The 18,722-nt window shown below is 44.3% G+C and overlaps 1 protein-coding gene across 1 annotated transcript in view; it reads right to left on the bottom strand.

The window, feature by feature from the left end:
• The window catches only part of PCLO (piccolo presynaptic cytomatrix protein), a gene marked incomplete at its 3' end in the record, with an annotated part of 257,700 nt that overhangs the window by 43,148 nt on the left and 195,830 nt on the right, over positions 1 to 18,722 (bottom strand). The window contains exons 5-7 of the mRNA XM_044423276.1: positions 11,419 to 16,468; positions 8,999 to 11,007; positions 7,614 to 7,616 (exon numbers count right to left, since the gene is read on the bottom strand). Of these exons, the coding sequence (XP_044279211.1) occupies positions 7,614 to 7,616; positions 8,999 to 11,007; positions 11,419 to 16,468 (7,062 nt within the window). The remainder of the gene's footprint in view (positions 1 to 7,613; positions 7,617 to 8,998; positions 11,008 to 11,418; positions 16,469 to 18,722) is intronic.

Genomic DNA, 18,722 nt, shown 5'->3' with positions numbered 1-18,722 from the left:
TCAAGGGCTAGGCTTGAGATTCTGACATGACTTGTAGTAGGAATCAAGGGACTAGTATGTCGCATGTATCTCAGCTGGCTAGGGCATGCTGGGAATTGTAAGTCCTTTCTCTGTCTAAACATGCATACAAATGAGTCCATGAAAGACTTAGAAACATAGAAACAGAGCGAGTCAGAAGGGGTCTCCCAGGCCATCTAGTCTGACCTCCGGCACCAGCCGTCTCTGCTCACAACTTGTCTTCGAATAGATTTCAAAGTCTTACATTTTTCTTACGCAAGTCTTCTGAAATGTGCCAAACCTTTTATCAATTGCTTTGTAACTTAGATTACAGACAGCTGTAATAATTATTATACCTCAATTTAAACTTTTCAGCTTGATTCTTACATACCTTTATAATGTAAATGTAGGTTCATAGCATGATATTAGCTGCTGTTATGAGAGAAACAATGCATGCTTTGATGTGACTAACTGTAATCCCAGGCATGCTTTCAATTTTTACCACTTTTTAACTGGTCTTTATTATCTTTCTATTGCATTATTAACTAATGCTGTCACAATGCTTATATACTCTAAGTCTTTCATTTACTCATTTTATACCAGTACTTATATGGGCTAAATGTGTAGTCATTACAAAGCCAACGGCCACTCAACAACAGGGGCACTACAAGCAGGCTTCATGTGCTCATTTTGCTCTTGTTAGGTTCTCTGAGCTTAGTTGTGTTCTACAGAATCTTTTTTTTTTTAACAAGCTGAAACTCTGAGGAGAGGAAAAGGAAATATTTGTTACTGAGCAGTCTGGAATAAGAGATAATAAGTCCAGTACCAACAATTGCTTTGTTCATTTATAGCTTTTGCATAAATATTATTTAGAATGGCCTTACTCAATATGGTGCCCCCCACCTATTTTGAAATTCAATGCTCATCAGTCCCAGAAAACATAGGCTATAGTCAGGGCTGCTGGGAGTTGTTGTCCAGGACATTAGGAGGATACCAGTTTGGGGAAAGCTAAAGCTAAAACATAAAGAAAAAAGTTAGAAAAAAATCTTAGAGAGAAGCCTCACAACAGCTCAATGCGGACTGAGCATGCTCTGTGGCCATGGGATTTTCACTGACTCTGACTGGGAGGATGAAAAATTGCATGAATAAGATTCTGCCATGACCCTGGACAAGAGCATTCCACATGGCAATATTTTGCTGCAGGTTCCAGTTTTACAGTTCTAATATCTTCATGCAAACTTGGGCATTCAGAGCCTATTTACCTTATCATCCTAGCAGGAAACAGCTTGAATGCTTAAATAAGCAGGGTTCTGAAATCCTGAATAGACCCTGCTGCTGCTGCTGCCGCTGTTACTACCTCCTCTTCCTCCTCCTCCTCCACCACCACCACCACCATTGCAGATTATTCCTCTTGTGAGGAACCCAAGGTGACTTCCATAGCCCTTCTTCATTCTGTTTTATCCCCATAATAACAACCCTGTGGGGTAGGGTAGTGACTGAGAGTGAATGACTGCCCCTAAGTTGCTGTCTAGTGGAAATTAGAAACCAGTTCACCTGGGCCCCCAGTCCAACACCCTAACCACTGTACCACACTGACTCTTGCTTCCACTACGATTCCAGTCTCTCACTTGCAAGTGGGCTTAAATAGGCAGGTTGCTTACCTGTAACTGTCATTCTTCGAGTGGCCATCTGTGCATTCACACATATGGGTGCTGCGCCTGAGCAATGCCTAAGGCCGGGAAGATTACAAAGCTAATGGTTTTTGGTGGGGAAAACTCCGCTCCCCTCCCCCTCAACGATATAAATGGAGCAGAGTGTCTGCCATTTTCTCAGTCTATTGTAGACTGGACATTCGCCCCCTCACAGGAGTGAGCAATATTACCATAGATTCGGTAGGGACCATGAATACCAAGATAAGAACACGGTACCAAGTAAGAATCCACTCACCGACACCAAGTGAGGCTGGCGGGTGGGTTGTGTGAATGCACTCGAAGAACGACAGTTACAGGTAAGCAACCTGCCTTTCTTTGTCATGGCCTCTGTGCATCACACATATGGGTGACTGACAAGCTTACCAGAGTCGGAGGAGGGTGGTTTGTCATCGAAGAACAGCGGAGAGGACTGCCCTGCCGAAGGAGCAGTCCTGTCTGGCATGCACATCAAGGCCTGGCAAAAGCGCACGGGGTAGCCCATGTTGCAGCTTTACAGATGTCCTGGATTGGGATTCCTGCAGCAAAGGCAGAGGAAGCCGCTACTGCTCTTGTTGAATGACCTCTCGGGACAATAGGTAAGTCAATTTTGGCCAATTGGTATGCCAACTCAATTGTTTGTACGATCCATTTTGAAAGCCTCTGTCATGTTCAGTGTACTTCACAAAGAGGCAGTTAGATTTTCGAAGAGATTCTGTATGCGATTTGTAAAAAGCTAAGCAACGGCGCACATTGAGGGCATGCAATGATCTCTCAATCGGGTTTGAGGGCGATGGAAAGAAGGCAGGCAGAACAATGTCCTGATTAATATGGAATGGAGTAACTACTTTGGACAAAAATGTTGAATCAGTACGAAGAACAACTTTCTCTTTGTGGAAGTTCAAATAAGGTGGGTCTACTCGAAGAGCACAAAGCTCACTAGCTCTTTGAGCTGATGTGATGGCTACAAGGAAGGCAGTCTTCCAGGACAAAAGACGTAAGTCAATAGTTGCCAGAGGTTCGAAGGGTGCTCTGGTAAGTGCTTGACGTACAACTGAGAGGCTCCAAGTAGGCATGACAGGATGAATTGTTGGATGGAGATTCTGTAGTCCTTTGATAAATCTTGTAATAACTGGTTGAGAAAAGACCAATGAGCCCTGCATGGAACCGCGGTAGTGGGAGATCGCAGCTGTATAGACCTTGATTGAAGAAGGGTTAAGCCCTGAGTGATGTAGCTCGAGAAGAAACTGTAGGATGTTTTCAACAGAAGCTGAAGAGGCGACAAACGAATTGGATTCCGCGAAAGATAAGAATCGATGCCACTTTGCTGCATACGATCTTCGCGTTGATGGTCTCAAAGCAGATTCGAGAATGTGCTGGATATCTGGATTGAAAGTACTTGACCCCAAAGCATGGTCTATCGGATCTGAGTGAATGAGTGATGCATTGGTTCTGTAACTGGCCAATCCAGGAGGCCGTGGAATCGTCGGTACCGAGTTGGTATCGTGAGTCATTGAATTCGCCAAGCTGTGAGGCTCAATGAAGTCAAGTCCGGATGACGAACAGCTCCGTCTTGCTGCGTTATCAAGTGAGGTATAATCAGTAAGCAGAGAAAAGTGTTGCTGGACAGTTGGAAGAGAATGGAGAACTATGGTTGACGGGGCCACCAGGGTGTGATCAGGATCCCTGTAGCATTGTTGTGAATGATCTTGGAGATAGCCTTCGTTATCAGTGGAATTGGAGGGAAGGCGTAAAAAGTGATGTTGGACCATGGAACCATCAGGGCGTCCCCTGTCGAATCTGATCCGATGCCGGCCTGAGATCAGTATGCGTCGCATACCCTGTTCTTGTGGGTAGCAAACAAGTCTATTTCTGGGTGTCCTCAATGGAGGAAAAGCTGATTGCAAATTTGATGATCCAGCTCCCATTCATGAGTCGTTGACATCCGCCTGCTCAAATTGGCTTCTTTGTTGTCGGTACTGGCTAGGTGAACCTCCAGAGGAGTTATGTGTTTTGAAATATATCAGTCCCAAATCTTCATCGACAGATGAGCTAGAGAAGTGGATTTTGTGCCGCCCTGTTTGTTCACATAGAACACAGCGGCAATGTTGTCGGATGCAACTTGAACCACGTGTCGCTGGACAGTGCCCTTGAAAGAGCGGAGGGCCTTGAAGATCACCAGAAGCTCAAGACAGTTGATGTGTTTGGCAGATTCCTGTCAGTCCCAAGTGCCCTGTGTTCAGAGCCCTGAACATAACGGTCCCCAACCGATCAGAGATGCGTCTGTATAGAGAGTCAGAGTTGGATGAGGTGGACGAAACGGAACACCCACATTTAGATTGTTTGGAACTGTCCACCATAATAACGTGTGGAGGACAGACAGCGGGAGGTGGTTTGTTGGGCAGATCCCGTTGTGGGTGGAACTTCTTGTAGAAGAACAATTGAAGTGGTTGCAGTCGAAGTCTGGCATGAGGGACTGTGGCAACCGAAGCGGCCATGTGACCAAGGAGCTTCTGTATCGAAAGAGCCGGAACAGTCCTGTCTTGTCGAATTCGATGGATCCATGAGCATAGATTGTCTTGTCAACCCGGTGGAAGAAATGCTCTCGCTAGGGTGGAGTCAAGGCGTACTCCAATGAAATCGATCACCTGTGAAGGAATAAGGGACGATTTCTCATGATTAATGCACAGTCCCAAATCTTCCAGAAGGGTACAAGTTATATCCATGGCTGAAAGAAGGCCTTCCCGAGGCAGGGAAACTATTAGCCAGTCATCCAGGTAAGGGTACACTTGGATACCTTGAAGTTGAAGGCGTGCACACACTGGGGCCATACACTTAGTGAAGACCCGTGGTGCAGTGGCTAGTCCGAACGGAAGGACATTAAACTCGAATATATCAGAACCGACCATAAATCGTAAGAGACGCCTGTGAGAGGGTGGACAGAAATATGGAAGTAGGCATCTCTTAAGTCCAGGGAGGTGAACCAATCCTCTCTCCTCAGCAACGGAAGAATATTTTGAAGGGTAGTCATCTGAAACTTCTTAGGCTTGATGAACCTATTAATATCCCGTAAATCCAGGATCAGACGGACACCACCATCCCACTTAGGGACAGTAAAGTATCTTGAATAGAATCTGTGAGTCCCTCAGAATGTGTAAGCTGTCGGATCGCTCCTTTATGAAGCAGTTGGAGAACTTTGTCCACTAGCACTGATGAGCGAGATGTAAATTGGATCGGACCCGACGGAGGAACGATGTCGAATTCTATTCTATATCTGAGCTGAATAATGGATAAAACCCACCAATCAGATGTGATGGACTCCCAAATGGAGAGTCGACTTTGGAGCAGATCCCCAAAAGGGAGAGGGGAGGGTGGGTGTAGGAGAAGAGGAGAGGTTTGCCAGGCCCATCAGCGTTGACGCTTCTTGGAGTCTCTGGAAGCGGTGGCGGCTCTGCTGGAAGCGTTGTTGTGGAGGTTGCTTCTGACGCTGCTGGTGGGGCTGGAGTTGCTGTCTTCCAGGGAACTGGGAGTATTGCTGAGGTTTATAAGACGGGTGGGACCAGGACCACTTTCGTTGAGGCTGAGCTGGAACCTCCATCCTCGACTCATGGATGGACTTGAGCTTGTGATCTGTCCTCAAATGAAACAGGCTGCAACCATCAAATGGCATTTCCTCGATGTGTCGCTTCATCTCCTCAGGAAAATTGCAGCTCCAAAGCCATGCGTGGCAATGGAGGGAGATGGCACCGACCAGAGCCCTGGAGTCGGAGTCGATGTGGTGCCTCGCCGTAGATAATTGTTGAATAGAGACCTGCATGGCTTCTTAGATGAACACTCATGCCAGGTCTCTTTGCTGGTCCGGTAAAGAAGCAGTGATGTTGTCAAGCTTCTGCATAAGGAAGTATTGATACCGGGCCAGCGTTGTTTGTAGTTAGAGATATGAAGGCCAAGTCCAGAGGCTGCGTAGACTAGACGTGCCAACATATCAATCTTCTGACCCTTCTTATCACGAGGTGCAGTATGGCCCCTCGACTCTCGTCCTTGGGAAGGTTCGACCACTACTGAGTTCGGTTTCAGGTGGTGCAGGAGAAATGGTATGCCCTGCTCCCAAACTCGGTACTTCGCCTTGTACTGATGCGACGTAGGCTGGGGTTGAGTTGGTAGGTCCCAAGGTTGCACCATGGCTTGACAGAGGGTCGTTATCAGGGGCAGGATGATGGCAGCAGATTGTTCACCCCTCACAATATCATAAAACTTGTCAGTGCTAGGGTTGATACGATGTTGTGCTTCGATCTCTAGCAACCGGACAAGTCTTGCCATCAGTTCTCTGAAAGTGACATGAGGTTCTTCCGGTGATCCTGGCCCCTGAGTTGTAATAGCCACATCTGGCGAGGTCAATGCCACCTTGGATTCATCTGAATCGGACCTGTATTGCAGCAGGCCACTGGAAGAGGAGTTCACTGGCGAGGTGGGGTGTCCCGATCCCATTGGTCTGGAGGTAGACGGAGCCCCTCTTGGTACTGGAGAAAGCATACAGTCCCGATCTGATGGATAGTAGGTGTAGGAAGGGTAGTCATCCCAACCTCCATGGTGGCTGCCATAATGGGGCTGGCCGCATTCCTCCAAGAGTTGGTCGGAGGAGTGACGTCGGTGCCGTGGTTGATGGGAGATGGGTCCCACGGTTGCCCCAGGATATGGCATCGGTATAGGAGAACGAGCCACCGGCGGAGAATTGCAAATCTCCCCATCAGAGATGGATTGACGCAATAGCACATTGGGTCGCTCGGGGGACGAATGCATCAAGTGTGTGACCCATCTAGGAGACCCTGGTGGAGTAAACTGCATGGCAATCTGCAGGGTCGGGCCTGTTGGCATTGATACCGTTGCGGCTGTTGGGACCGATGGTATGAACCCGAATCGCGGTGTCAAGCTTGATCGGGTTTCCTAGGCTTGTGGGCCATCTTATCTGACTTATCCTTCTTTGGCTTTTTATGGCCAGAGGATTTTTCAGAGCTGCCATGTTACCTCTTCTCCTTTTGTTTATGAGGAGGAGGAGAAGGTTGTTGAGTCTCCATAACCGGGGCACCATCAGCTGATGGGCACGGTGGAGGCGCGGCAGAAGCAGAAGCAGGCTTAGCAGCCAGTTGGTCAAACTGCATGAGGGCCTGGTCCCACAGCATTTTCCTCAGGCGGTTTTCTCGGTTTTTACGTGCCTGTTTAGTAAAGGACTGACAATGGCTGCATTTGTCAGTTCTGTGTCCCTCGCCCAAGCAGAGGAGACACAGATCGAGTGGGTTGGTAGGGGACATTTTTGACCCACACTGGGAATATTTGAGGAAAGCCGCCCGCTGCGCCATTGGAAAGAGGAAACAAGAAGGAGAAGATAGTAAAGAGGGAAAGATAATCTTTTTTTTTTAGAAAGTTGAAGAGTAAAACGGGGGAAAAGACTTGAATGGGAGGAAAAAACTTGCAGATATGAGATAATAACTATCAACAAGGAGCAAGATAATAATGAGGATCAATACAGGCAAGAGATAAAGGCTCGAGGCACAGTGAACGGTGGTCGCAAAAGACTGAGAAAATGGCAGACACTGCTCCATTTATATTGTTGAGGGGGAGGGGAGCGGAGTTTTTCCCACCAAAAACCCTTAGCTTTGTAATCTTTCCAGCCTTAGGCACTGTGCAGACGCAGCACCCATATGTGTGATGCACAGAGGCCACGATGAAGAACTGTATGTTGTTCACATTAACAACTTGTCCAAAATTAGGTTAACAAGTCAAAACGTACCCCATCATGTGTGGACATTGTACGAATCTTCTCTTGGAAGAAGTACTGTATCCTCTTAGATACAGATAATGTTTATGTTTAGATAGATAAATTTCTAGAGTATTATGCAAAGACAATTATTTCCCTAATATTATCCTAACCTGCTAAGTGGAAAGAGGAGCTGGAATTCTAAAAAACAAATATTTATGTCAAAATTATGCACAAAACAGATGATAATCTTGAGAGGATTTTCTTTTGAACAAATTCAGGAACAGTAATTGCTTAAAGTTTTGTGATTGTAAAAAGCTACTTCAGTGCTTAAGTTTACTTCTGTTTGAGCTGTCAGCACCGTGTCTAAAGAACCTTGTCTAAAGAACTGTGCCTGAGAAATAAAGTCAGAGGAATACAAGGTGAGTTAAGAACATTTTTTTCTGTGAAATTATCTCTGGACCTCTGTATCAGCATACTTTATTTGCAGAGTTAGTTACTTGGACACTTTTTAAGAAGAATGCATACTTGTCCGTGATCTTTAATCTATTTATTATATAATTATTTAGTCAATTTCTAATCTACCCCATTACTAATGTTCTTTGAGCGGATTACAACCAGTTTAAAAGTTTTCAGATCAAGGTTTTATTTTTGTATACATCAAAGCAGCCAGGTTTTGCCAAAAGTGAGCAGAAATCTATACAACTACTTTGAGGCAGATGACTGACTGGAAAGATGCATACGAAGCATTCTTAACACATACTTTCTCTTAAAAAGTTTTATATTTGTTCATGCAATAGCACCTGAAATCTGTATAGGTTTGATGTGAATTATTAAACATGTGTCTTCCCACAGTGTTTTTGATGGCCTTTTAGCTCACACAATGAACAAACTCAACCAAACGTAACTTAACATCTGTGAGAAGAGGGACACTAGGGAAAAAAGACCCCACAATATAAAGGATTATCTACCCATGCAGTAAGTGTTAGGTCATATAGCAAATAAAAGGGCATTGATATAGAGCAGCAAGTCTACAATCTACCCGCCTACTTTTCCATCCTGAACACAATAATAATATGTTATATCAATAATATGTTTAGCAGCTGTTCTTGCCTGATCATCACAGATATAAAGGCAGGGAAAAGGAGAGGGTGATCTTTCCATTTTCAAGCACATACCCTTCCCTGATGGAAATCCCTGTATAGCTATTCTTTCCAAGCTACTGAATTTTAGAAATAAAATAAATGCAAATAATTAAAAAATGAAGAAAGCACCAAACCCCTTTGTAGCATCACATACTATATAATCTTACAGCTGTCTCCAATTTAGGCCCATTTATTCCTAGTTTGAAGCAGCACTGCACTGTACCTTCCTTGCAGCTCCAGTCTAATTCAAAAGAAAATAAAGATTTCCTGTAAGGTTTCTAACATCCTGTATTTTCATTTCCTGAATCACCCATTAAGCTATTTGCATACTCCTCATATGAAACAAAGCCTATTTTAATATGTAAAATGTAATGCAAAACAAATCCATATTTTAAAGAAAGAAGAGTTCTTACCAGGAACCCATCAGTGTACTGGAAATGAGCTCTGGAAGGGTCTTCGGCTGTTGGGCTCAGAGGCTTAGGGTCAGACAAAGAGCGCTGCATCACCTTGGCAGACTTGGGGCTCAGCGGAGGAACCTTGGTGACATCAGCATGCAGAACCTTCTGAGGACTAAGGTCTTCAGCAATAGGCTTTTCATAGGGCACAAATGCTGACTCTATAACTGCAGCCGGAGAAACAGGTGAAATGGGAGAATAGAGTACTTTGGGGGATTTGGGAGGGGAAGGGGCTACCTGAAGAGTGGGTTCTGGTCGGAGGTGGGCAGAATAACCTATTTCTAATGGTGTTGGACGCTTTTTATCTTTCTGAGGGGAGGTAGCTGTGTGGTATGGAGGGCTTTGGGAGTCTGAATCTGTTTCTGTCTGACATCCCAAACTTCCTCCTTTGTATGTCTTTTCTGGAGCTGAAATGTGTTTTATTATTTCTATCTTTGCATCCAACTGAGCTCTTACTGATGGGGTCCTAATTGTCCCTACAGGCTCTGTTTGTACAGAGATCTCTGCCACGGTCTGCACTGCAATGCTGGAGACTTTGGAAAATGGCTTAGACTTGTCCACCTCAGTGGTACCTTCATATTTCCCCACACGAGTCTTCCTCCTTGCTCTGCTGGAAGGATCCCATTCCTCTTGGTCCTCATCATCCGTCTGAACACTTGTATCAACACTCTTTTTCGTTCTCCGTCTCCTATCTGCATAGGCAATGTCTGCACTATCTTCATCGTCAGTCTGAACGCCACTCTCTACTATCTTTTTAAGACACCTGGGCTCTTCTTCCATGGCATTGCTCAGTTCCTCATATGGGCCACGCAGCTTTGGCATGGAACTTCTCTTTTTCAACTGTTTTTCCTCTCTCACATCAATGTCTTTAAGAGACAACTCTGAAACAGAAGTTAGCATGCCTGGCCTGGGAATGTACTGAGTAACACCATCAGACTGAACTGTGTACCACGCTTGGCTTTCTGGAATTTCAATCTCCAGTACAGCAGATGCACTGGTGGTGGCTTCATCACCAGTCCAATACTGGCTGTTGGCTGCAGCATACTGACCTTCAAGCATAACTTGATCTGTGGTTGTTTGTGGGGACACAGTTCCAGAAGGGTCATAATTATACTGATAGATCTGGTGTATCTTTTGTTCTTCTAAGTGCTGGTGAAGCTGCTGCTGAAGCTGCTGGATTTGTTCAATGTGTAGTTGCTGCTGAGCTAGTGTTTCCTGTCTCATCATGAACTGAGCCTGCCTCTCTTCCTCTTGTTGATACAGGAGGTGATGCTTCATCGAATGCAATTCTTCCAGCTTCTTTTGAACCATGAACTGCTCTTGTTCTCTGAACCGTTGTATTTCTTGACGTTCCCACTCTAGTTCTTCTGCAAAACGCTGCTGCTTCAGTTTTTCAAGCTCTAGAAGCTCACGTTCTAAGTCAAGATGCTGTTGTTTGCCTTCTTCAGGGGCAATGAGGAGTGCAGCTTCATCTTCAATTACATCTACAAATGCTTCAGAAGCTGTAGTGAAGACAGGCATTAAGGTGGTTGGCTCAGTTGTAATAGTTTCTAAAGGAAGAGGTTGCAACCCTGGGTCAATGTCAATGCCAGTAAGTGCACTATCTTTTTCAGAGGCCACCGTTGTCAGGAAATTGTATGATCTTGGAAGTACCTGGCTCTGCTGTAAGCTTGATAATGAGGGCATTGTGTCAACTGTATGGAGGGCAGACAGGTCTCTAACAGAAGTACTGAAAATAGAACCAGGTTGTGTGGTGATGGCAAATGTAGATGGCACTGGAGTTGCAACTGAGGAATAAACCACCCCATTGGATGATCTCAAAACACTTCCAAGGCCATATGGAGATCCTAATGATGATACTATTCTTGCTTGGGAATATTGAGGTGCACTGATCCCAATACCAGAAATCACTTGCCGAGTCTCTGGATAAGGACTAGCAATCTTGCTTGAATAATCCACAATTTCACCTGAAAGTACAGGGCAGAATTATAGTCCAGTCCCATCAAACAAAGCTTCTGTTCGTGGATTGTGAAAGCCATCCCATAAAGTTGAATTTAAATGAGTGGAAAAATGGGGGGAGGGCTGCATGCAAATCTTCATTTTAATGATCTACTTTAGCAGTGCAGAGGGAAGGGGGAAAAAAAGCATTTTTCTGAACATGCAGGCACATGCAGGCACCTCTTTGTGAAAAACAATTTATATAAAATGAAGAAACAAAAAAAATGCATGTGTAAATCCCAGCATCGTTTGCCATACTGTCCAACAGAGTTCAACAAAAAGAGGAAAAATAAATTAAATTAAAATGATTCATCCGGAAATGAGATGAGCAACCCCGTTACTATATTTCATAGAAAGATCGGATGCCTTGTCATACTGACCTGTCGTTACTCTGCCAGATGTTAAGTCTACTGCTACATCAGTTGTCCCGACTTGGTACTCAAATGCATTCTTGCTTTTGTACAGAAAAAGTCCCGCTTCTGATAAATTGGTATCTGACATTGAAGGTTTCATACCCCCAATGCCTCTATAACTATAGGACCCTGAGCGGTCATACTGATAGTGATCATCTCTGTAACCAAAACGATCTTCGGGTAATGTTGTTGCAGGTGCTTGAGCTGTACAGCTCCTGCCAAATGGCAACTTATAAATCACATCACAACAAACAGCCCTTCTCCCTGCAGTCAGGTCCACAGGTTTTTCATCATCTTCTATTACAGTGGTAACAATTCCGGAAGTAGTTTTATCCACCGAGACCATGGTTCTGTGGGATTTTGTGGTGCGGAGGTCAACTACTTCACTCTCCATTGAATCAAGAGTAGTGGAAGTATCAGTCCAACCACTGGTTACACCCACCAGAGGTACAGTAACAGGCTTTGTAGTGGCCCAGGTAACTGCATGAGCTGGAGTACTAAGGGACAGATTTATTGGCACTTCGTCCCTGCTGGCAGAGAGTGGCTGACTAGCAGTTACTCTAGATCCAGGTTCAAAATGTTTGGATGTTGTCAGCTGCAGTGGTGTTGTCATTGCATGCCCCAGATCTACCAAACTTTCTGTACTTGTACTATAACTTACAGTAGCTGTGCAAGTCACAATTGTAATTGTTTCAGAGATTGGAGCTGTTGATACAGTACTAAGATTTATGATAGCTGGTTGAATGGTGCTTACTGGCCGGCCAGAAGTGTCACTTGTCATAATTTGCTTTCTCACATCCGTAGGGGCAGCAGAGAGGTCCATACAGCTGTCTGTCCTTTCAATGTCTATCTTTGTCAAGGTGCGAAGATCAATGACATCTCCAAAAACATGAAATCTTCCATTCTCTCTATATCTGGGTGGTTCTATTAGATGTGCTGGCTCAGGGGGAATAGTTATGGAAACACTACCTAAACCAGCATTTTTGACCAAGGACACTGTAGTCCTAGCCATCTCTGTTGTTATTAACTCTGTTGTTGAACTAGGAACTATCTCAAAAATGGACCGTGCAGTGATAGGAATAGAAGGAATACTTTGCAAAGCACCAGGAACATACTTTCTTTGGTCAGTTATGCTTTGCATTTGCAGAGCACTCACAGATGGAGTAAATAATGATTCTACCATTTGAGGAGCCTGTTCTTTCAGAGGTGATGCTGAAGGCCAGCTGGTCACTGCCTCGCAGGTTATAGGCTCTGTCGGAGTTCCAGGTTCAGAGGGCAATGTGATGACAACATAGGTTTCCTGAGAGGGTTTAGCCAATCTTGGAGAAGACTTATTAGAATGTGGAGACAATGGGGATGTAGGGGATGCCAACTTGTACTCAGCAGGGGAAACTAAGTTCAAAGTCATGCTACTGGTTAAAGGCAAACCTGCTGGTTTGGGCTGTGTTTCTGCTGGTTTATGAACAGTGGCTGGCAGCTGAGGAATGATTGGTTTGGGAGCAATGGGAGGTTTTATGATTTCAGCAGATCTGTGAGTGAACACAAGTCCTGCTGGAATTGAAGCTGGCTTGGGTGGGACAGGAGGAGGGGTTGCTGTGTATATTTTTGTGACAGGTGACCCGCTGGGTTTTATAGCAAATGTTGTCTCTGCTGTTTTGACACTGCTGACAGATGGTAGCACGGTGGGAATTGCTGCCACTGGAGCCTTAGGCACTGGCTTCTTTTTAGGATAAACAGCTGGCTTAGGCAGAATAGGTGGGGGAGGAGGGGGGGGAGGGGGAGGGGGAGGGGGAGGTGGTGGCAGCGGTGGTGGTGGTGGTGGTGGCAGAGATGGCTGAGCAGGGAGAGAGGGAGAGGGCAGAGACGGCCAAGCAGGAGAGTCTGAAGAAGAGCTTCTGAGAAATGAGGATGTTTTGGAAGCAATTGTGGAAGCTGAAGAAGGTTCAGGTGGCAACACAGACATAGTAGAAGGAACAGAAAATAATACTGCTGCTGGTTCTGTAGGTGGAGCTGTATACATACATTTCTGGTCAGATTTAACCTCTGTTATACTTGTTGATGTTACACTAACAAGGGCTCTTGCCTGATTGCTTTCATAAAGCCCCTTCACAACATCATTTCTCATAGCTGTGTCATCTTTCGGTGGGAAAAATTCCAAGGCAGTAGAGACAAAGGGCTTTTGCTTTGTTTCTATGGATGATGAGACAAAGTAGTCAATTTCAGACTGAGAAACCATAACCTGATCTGTATGAGTTACACTTTTAGCTACAGGGGTTTCCTTAGAGGGTAGCACAATAGGTAAAGAGTTCTCTTTTGTGGAACTTATAGGAACTTGGGTCACTGAACTGGTCCCTTCAGAATCTGATAACTTGCTAATTGCATCCACTGTTTCTATGTAACCTGAACCCATTCCATCTGGCCCAGCCACAGGGGAAGAACTACCAGTGGTGTACACTGAAGATGTAGATGATGTAAGAGAAGATGTATCTGAAGGTAAAACAGATGTGGTGCTTTCTGAAGCCTCAGAATATGCCAATATGGATGTTTCATGGGCAATTATTTCTTCAATCTCCCGCGTATAATCTGTAAGATATTCATCTTCTATTTCTTCAGTTGTAAAGTGCTGAGTAATTTTAACATCTGGAATGGGAAGTACTGCGGGGCTCACTGAAGGTATGTCTTGCACTTCTGAAGTGCTTGATGTCAGTGACGTCCTGTCTGTGGTCCCTCCAGATGTACTTGTCTTTGTATCTGAGACAGAAATTGGTTCAGGAGATGACTGGGTAGGACTAGAGCCTGGGGTCAACTGCATTCCTTGCCGCTTCATTAGCTCCTCATAAGCTGCATCTGCATCCAACAGCTGCTTTTCATCACTTGTAGAGGGAGCCACACTGTCCAATACGATTATCTCATGGCTTTCAGGCATGATGTAAGAGCTAGACACAATGTCTTCTTGGGGCATAATTGAATGTAAAGGCTCTATCCTATAATACTCTTTTTGTACATTGGTAGATTTTTGCATAGGTTCTCCATATTTCTCATCAGCAGACTCTGTTTTTTTCTCTTTGTCTTTCTCTTTGCCAAAGTCATCACACTCATCTTGTTTTGTTATGAGGCTACCATCCATACCCCCACTGTATGCATCTTCTACTAAAGATTCATAAATATAGTCCTCTATTAGCATGCCTCCATACAATGGCTCTTTTTCAAACACTTCATCTTTTTCATTTGCATCTAGAAATGACTTGGCTTTTTGAGATGTGTGCAAGATTTCTTCATACACTTCTTCAGCACTTTTTATAGTCTTTTGGCTGCTGTCTTCTTTGACCAGGCCAACAGGCAGTTCTTCTGTGGGAGAATATAAAGAGACAGCTGTAGGTAACTTATAGACCTTCTGCACTTCAATTATTTTTTCAGGACTGATTTCAAAAGCTTCAGGGTCTGACTCAATACTTGGTGAATATTCAGAACAGGAAGATCGATGTAGTTCTTCCATTTCTGCTGCCTGCCGCAATTCTTCTGTTGGTGAAGCATCCTCAATGGGAGAAAGATTACTGGGTGGTGTCTTTGGCCGTTCTCTTCTTCTCTGGGCTCTGAGCTCATCCTTGTCCTTTTTAGATTTTTTGTTAGAGCTCTTTCTTTGTTGTTGCTCAAGTTCACGCTGTTTCTCTTGCTCTTTTAGCAGTTCTTCCTCTTCCCTAAGCTCTTCTTCTTCAGAAGAATCTTCAATAGTTGGAAGGAGGGGACCATGAGTTCTATGTCTGGCTTTACGCTGCTGTTTACTTTCTCCTCCCATTTTTTTGTGACTTGGACTGCTGTCACTGTCTTCATCGAGGGAAGACACAGATGTAGGTGATGTACCTGGAGTAAAACTGGAGGCATGTAAACTAGAAGATCCTTCTCCCCTTGACCTATCTTCTGGTGAATCTGTGAGACTCTCCATCTCTAACTCTGGCTCTTCATCATAATATAGACTTCTCTTTGGCTGTTCTGTTTCCTCAGAATATTTATTTGTAATTGTACTGTTAAGTTCTATAGTTTTGAAACGACGAAGACCTCCTCCTCCAGTTACAGTAATTTCTTCACTGTCTTGACTTTTTGTTTCCCTGTATTTTGGTTCTGGGCTCTCATCAAATGTCTCATCATCATCATCATGCCAGGAATGACGTCTGCCAGCATCCTCTTCATAGCCTGTGCTACTTTTGCGTGTCATCCTCTTATGTTTGCCACCAGTCCCCTTTCTACTTTTAATTTCTTCCTTCTTCTGACTTTCATTGGCACTGATTTCTTTCAGCTGATTCCTGATGAATTCCTCATCTTCGGATCCTGAAGCATCTTCATCAGCACTCATTTCCATGATCTGTTTTCTAATGAAATCTTCATCATCCCCTGAACCTGGGCTGTCTTCAGGTTTATATTCATCACTGCTTGAGGAACCAACACTTGCCCGTCTTTTTCTCTGTGGGACAGGTGAGTTCTCACTTTCACTGCTATCTTCTATGGAGTCATAACGTTGCCTTCTAGTGGATGCATCTTCTGTTGTCTCTGCCTGCTGTCTGTACCCCTTCCGAGAGGCTACAGTTTGTTTACTGCCTTCTTCAGTGGCTCCTCTATCTTTTCCATGAATATTCTGTTTTGCCAGATCTTCTTCATCAGAACTGTAGGATTCTGGTGTGATAGGCAGGAGCTTGGTTGTGTGTGAGTCTTTCACCTCTTCACTATAAAGGTCTTTGGTCTTTTTCTCTTCAGCAAGAGTACTTGCTTGAGCTTCCAAAATTGACAAGACAGTGCTCTCTAGCTTAGCAAGATCAGAGGGACTTGTTGGGCTGCTTTCTTGTGAAAGAGGTTCTTTTTTACAAGGTTCTTTTAAAACATCTTTTTCATCGCTTTGGAGAAGACTGGGAATTTCACCAAGTGAACCTGAGATACCATCAGATGAGTATCCAGTGTCACTCAGACCTTGTGGGCTTTTTTGCTGCTGTGAGCTTGATGCATCCGATTTATCATCTTCTTTCTCCTAAAATACATATGCAAACATACATTAAGACTAACAATTTCAGGGTAAATAAATAATAGTATCACCTACCAAGAATAATATCTATGTGTGTGATGATGACTATGATAAAACATTAACAGAAAGAGTTGTAGTGACTAGAACTGGAAAATGCTGCCTATGAATTGTATTATAATAAACAAACAAATTTAAGTAATACCAATGCCACTTAAAGTATGAATTCTCTAATTAAATGTAATTATGTACCCTGTAATAATTCAGATGCAGTTAACATTGACATGACTTAATGCAGTAAAAATGGGGTGCGGGGTATCTTTCAAGGATACTTTAAAATGCATAGGCATATTTATTTGAAAGTAAACCCTACTATATTCAATGGGGCTTATTCATGCTGGGATTGCTACCTGAATCCTTATCCAGTTGGATATTATCCATGCAAGATTTTGGGGCGACTTTTGAGAGACAGTAAAAATATTCAAGCTGTATCAAAAAGTGGGAAAATCATTTAGGGCTGGCATAGTACACTTGGACCCAGAAGAAACAGCTTGGTCAAATTTACTGAATGGATGTGAGCAAGTTATAGCCCTAATAGGTTAAGCTATCTAAAAAAGTTACTATGATAATAAAATGAAATAAGGATGCATAGTGCAATCTAATCTATTTTTCATCTTTTGGGCATCGTTGGGAACGGCAACAAAAAATTTTAATTTTTAAAACTATTTTAATTGAAGTGCTGTTAATTAAAGTACCAATCATCTACCCCATCTGTTCTTTAAAGATCTAGGTTCTAGTCTTGAGGGATGCAGAGAAGTTCTTGTCAAAATGAGAACAACTGTAGCAAAAGGTTAGAAATCAGCATAGGACAATTTTTGGCAAGGGTCACTTCATAGAAATTCCTTCCATAAATTTGCAGTTGCACTGATTTTTGACCAGAATTGCTGGCAAGGAGGCCGGCAAAGGAAGGCAAGTATGCTGAATGACAACATCTCTACCCTTATTGACCTTTTTCATTTGATTTTGACTTTTGTTGATCTTGATTCCCCCCCCCCCCGCCCCCAAACAATTGCTTTAGGTTAATTTTATTTTCATTAAACTGCTACATAATATTGCATCTCCTGAAATACCATTGTGTTTTTTTTCTTTTAAAAGCAAGGACTTTTGATAGTTAACCATTACTGAGTCGTGGGGTGAGTTTACAAAATAGGCCTGGTCCCCTGGGAATTTTACCCAAGTCTTGTTGTGGAATTTCCCCCTAAACAACACAACAGCAGGCATCACGGAGGTTGGGGTCCTCCAATGCTCCTACCAATGCCCCATCACACCCTATGGAAGGGCTGAGGGAGCAGGGCTGATGGTTGTCAGGCACTTTGAGCGGCTCTTCCCTGCTTCTCTGTCCTGCCAAAGCTGGGAAAGCAGCTCTGCTCATGAGCAATCCTTTCTCCTGGCATCATCAGAAGCCCAGGGCAGGGAAGCCCGAGGACTGGGCTTCCAAGTTGAGGAGCACTGTGGCTGCACCGCAGGGAGGAAGGGAAAGAGAGGAGTATCCTTCTCCTCTTAGCAAGGAGAAACACCCCTGTCCAACTCACCCGCACCCTTGCCCGGTGCAGCAGCCATACACACTACACCCTGCCAGGCCATCTGTATGGCCATGTCTCCCCAGGAGGTGGCCTAGCTGTGTGACTGTACCCCCACCCCCAGCTATTCAGGATGCTGCTGTTGAAGAAGCACATTTGGCAGGGTCTCAGCAGGAGGAGGTCTAACCAAACACCTCACTGCTGCTAGCAGTCCCCTGCCATAAATTTGTTTGGGACCTGTGGGGTGGGGCCAGCTGCACCAAGCAAAGGCAGGGGTTGAGCTGGTATCTCCCATGCATCCCCTCCTCAAAGCTCAAGTCAGCTTTGAGAGGAAGTCTGCCAGAGACACTGCCACCCGTCTCCTTAAACCCCAACTGAAAGGCATGGTAAGTTCCATTTTCTACCAAAAATGGCACTTAAGGCACCTTATAATCACTGATTAAAAACAGCAATGTGAGAATACAATTAAAAATTTAAAACCCCATGATAGAGTAAAAAACAGCATCCAGTTCAACACACCAAAGAACCACTTGAATAAAATGGCTTTTGCCTGGTGGCAGGGGTAGACCTGAAAAGGAGAGAACCCGGCTATCCTCAGCAGGCAGTTAAACAGCTAGGGTACAGCCACCAAGAAGGCCCTGGTTTGGGTTTCCACAAGTGTGTCTTTGAAAGTTGTGGTCTCA

The sequence above is a fragment of the Varanus komodoensis genome, unplaced genomic scaffold, assembly GCF_004798865.1.
Source record: "Varanus komodoensis strain SLA01 unplaced genomic scaffold, ASM479886v1 scaffold13_3, whole genome shotgun sequence".
NCBI classification, from domain to species: Eukaryota; Metazoa; Chordata; class Lepidosauria; order Squamata; family Varanidae; genus Varanus; species Varanus komodoensis.
The sequence above is the reverse complement of the archived record's forward strand: the minus strand, read 5'-3'. Positions and strand labels throughout refer to the sequence as shown.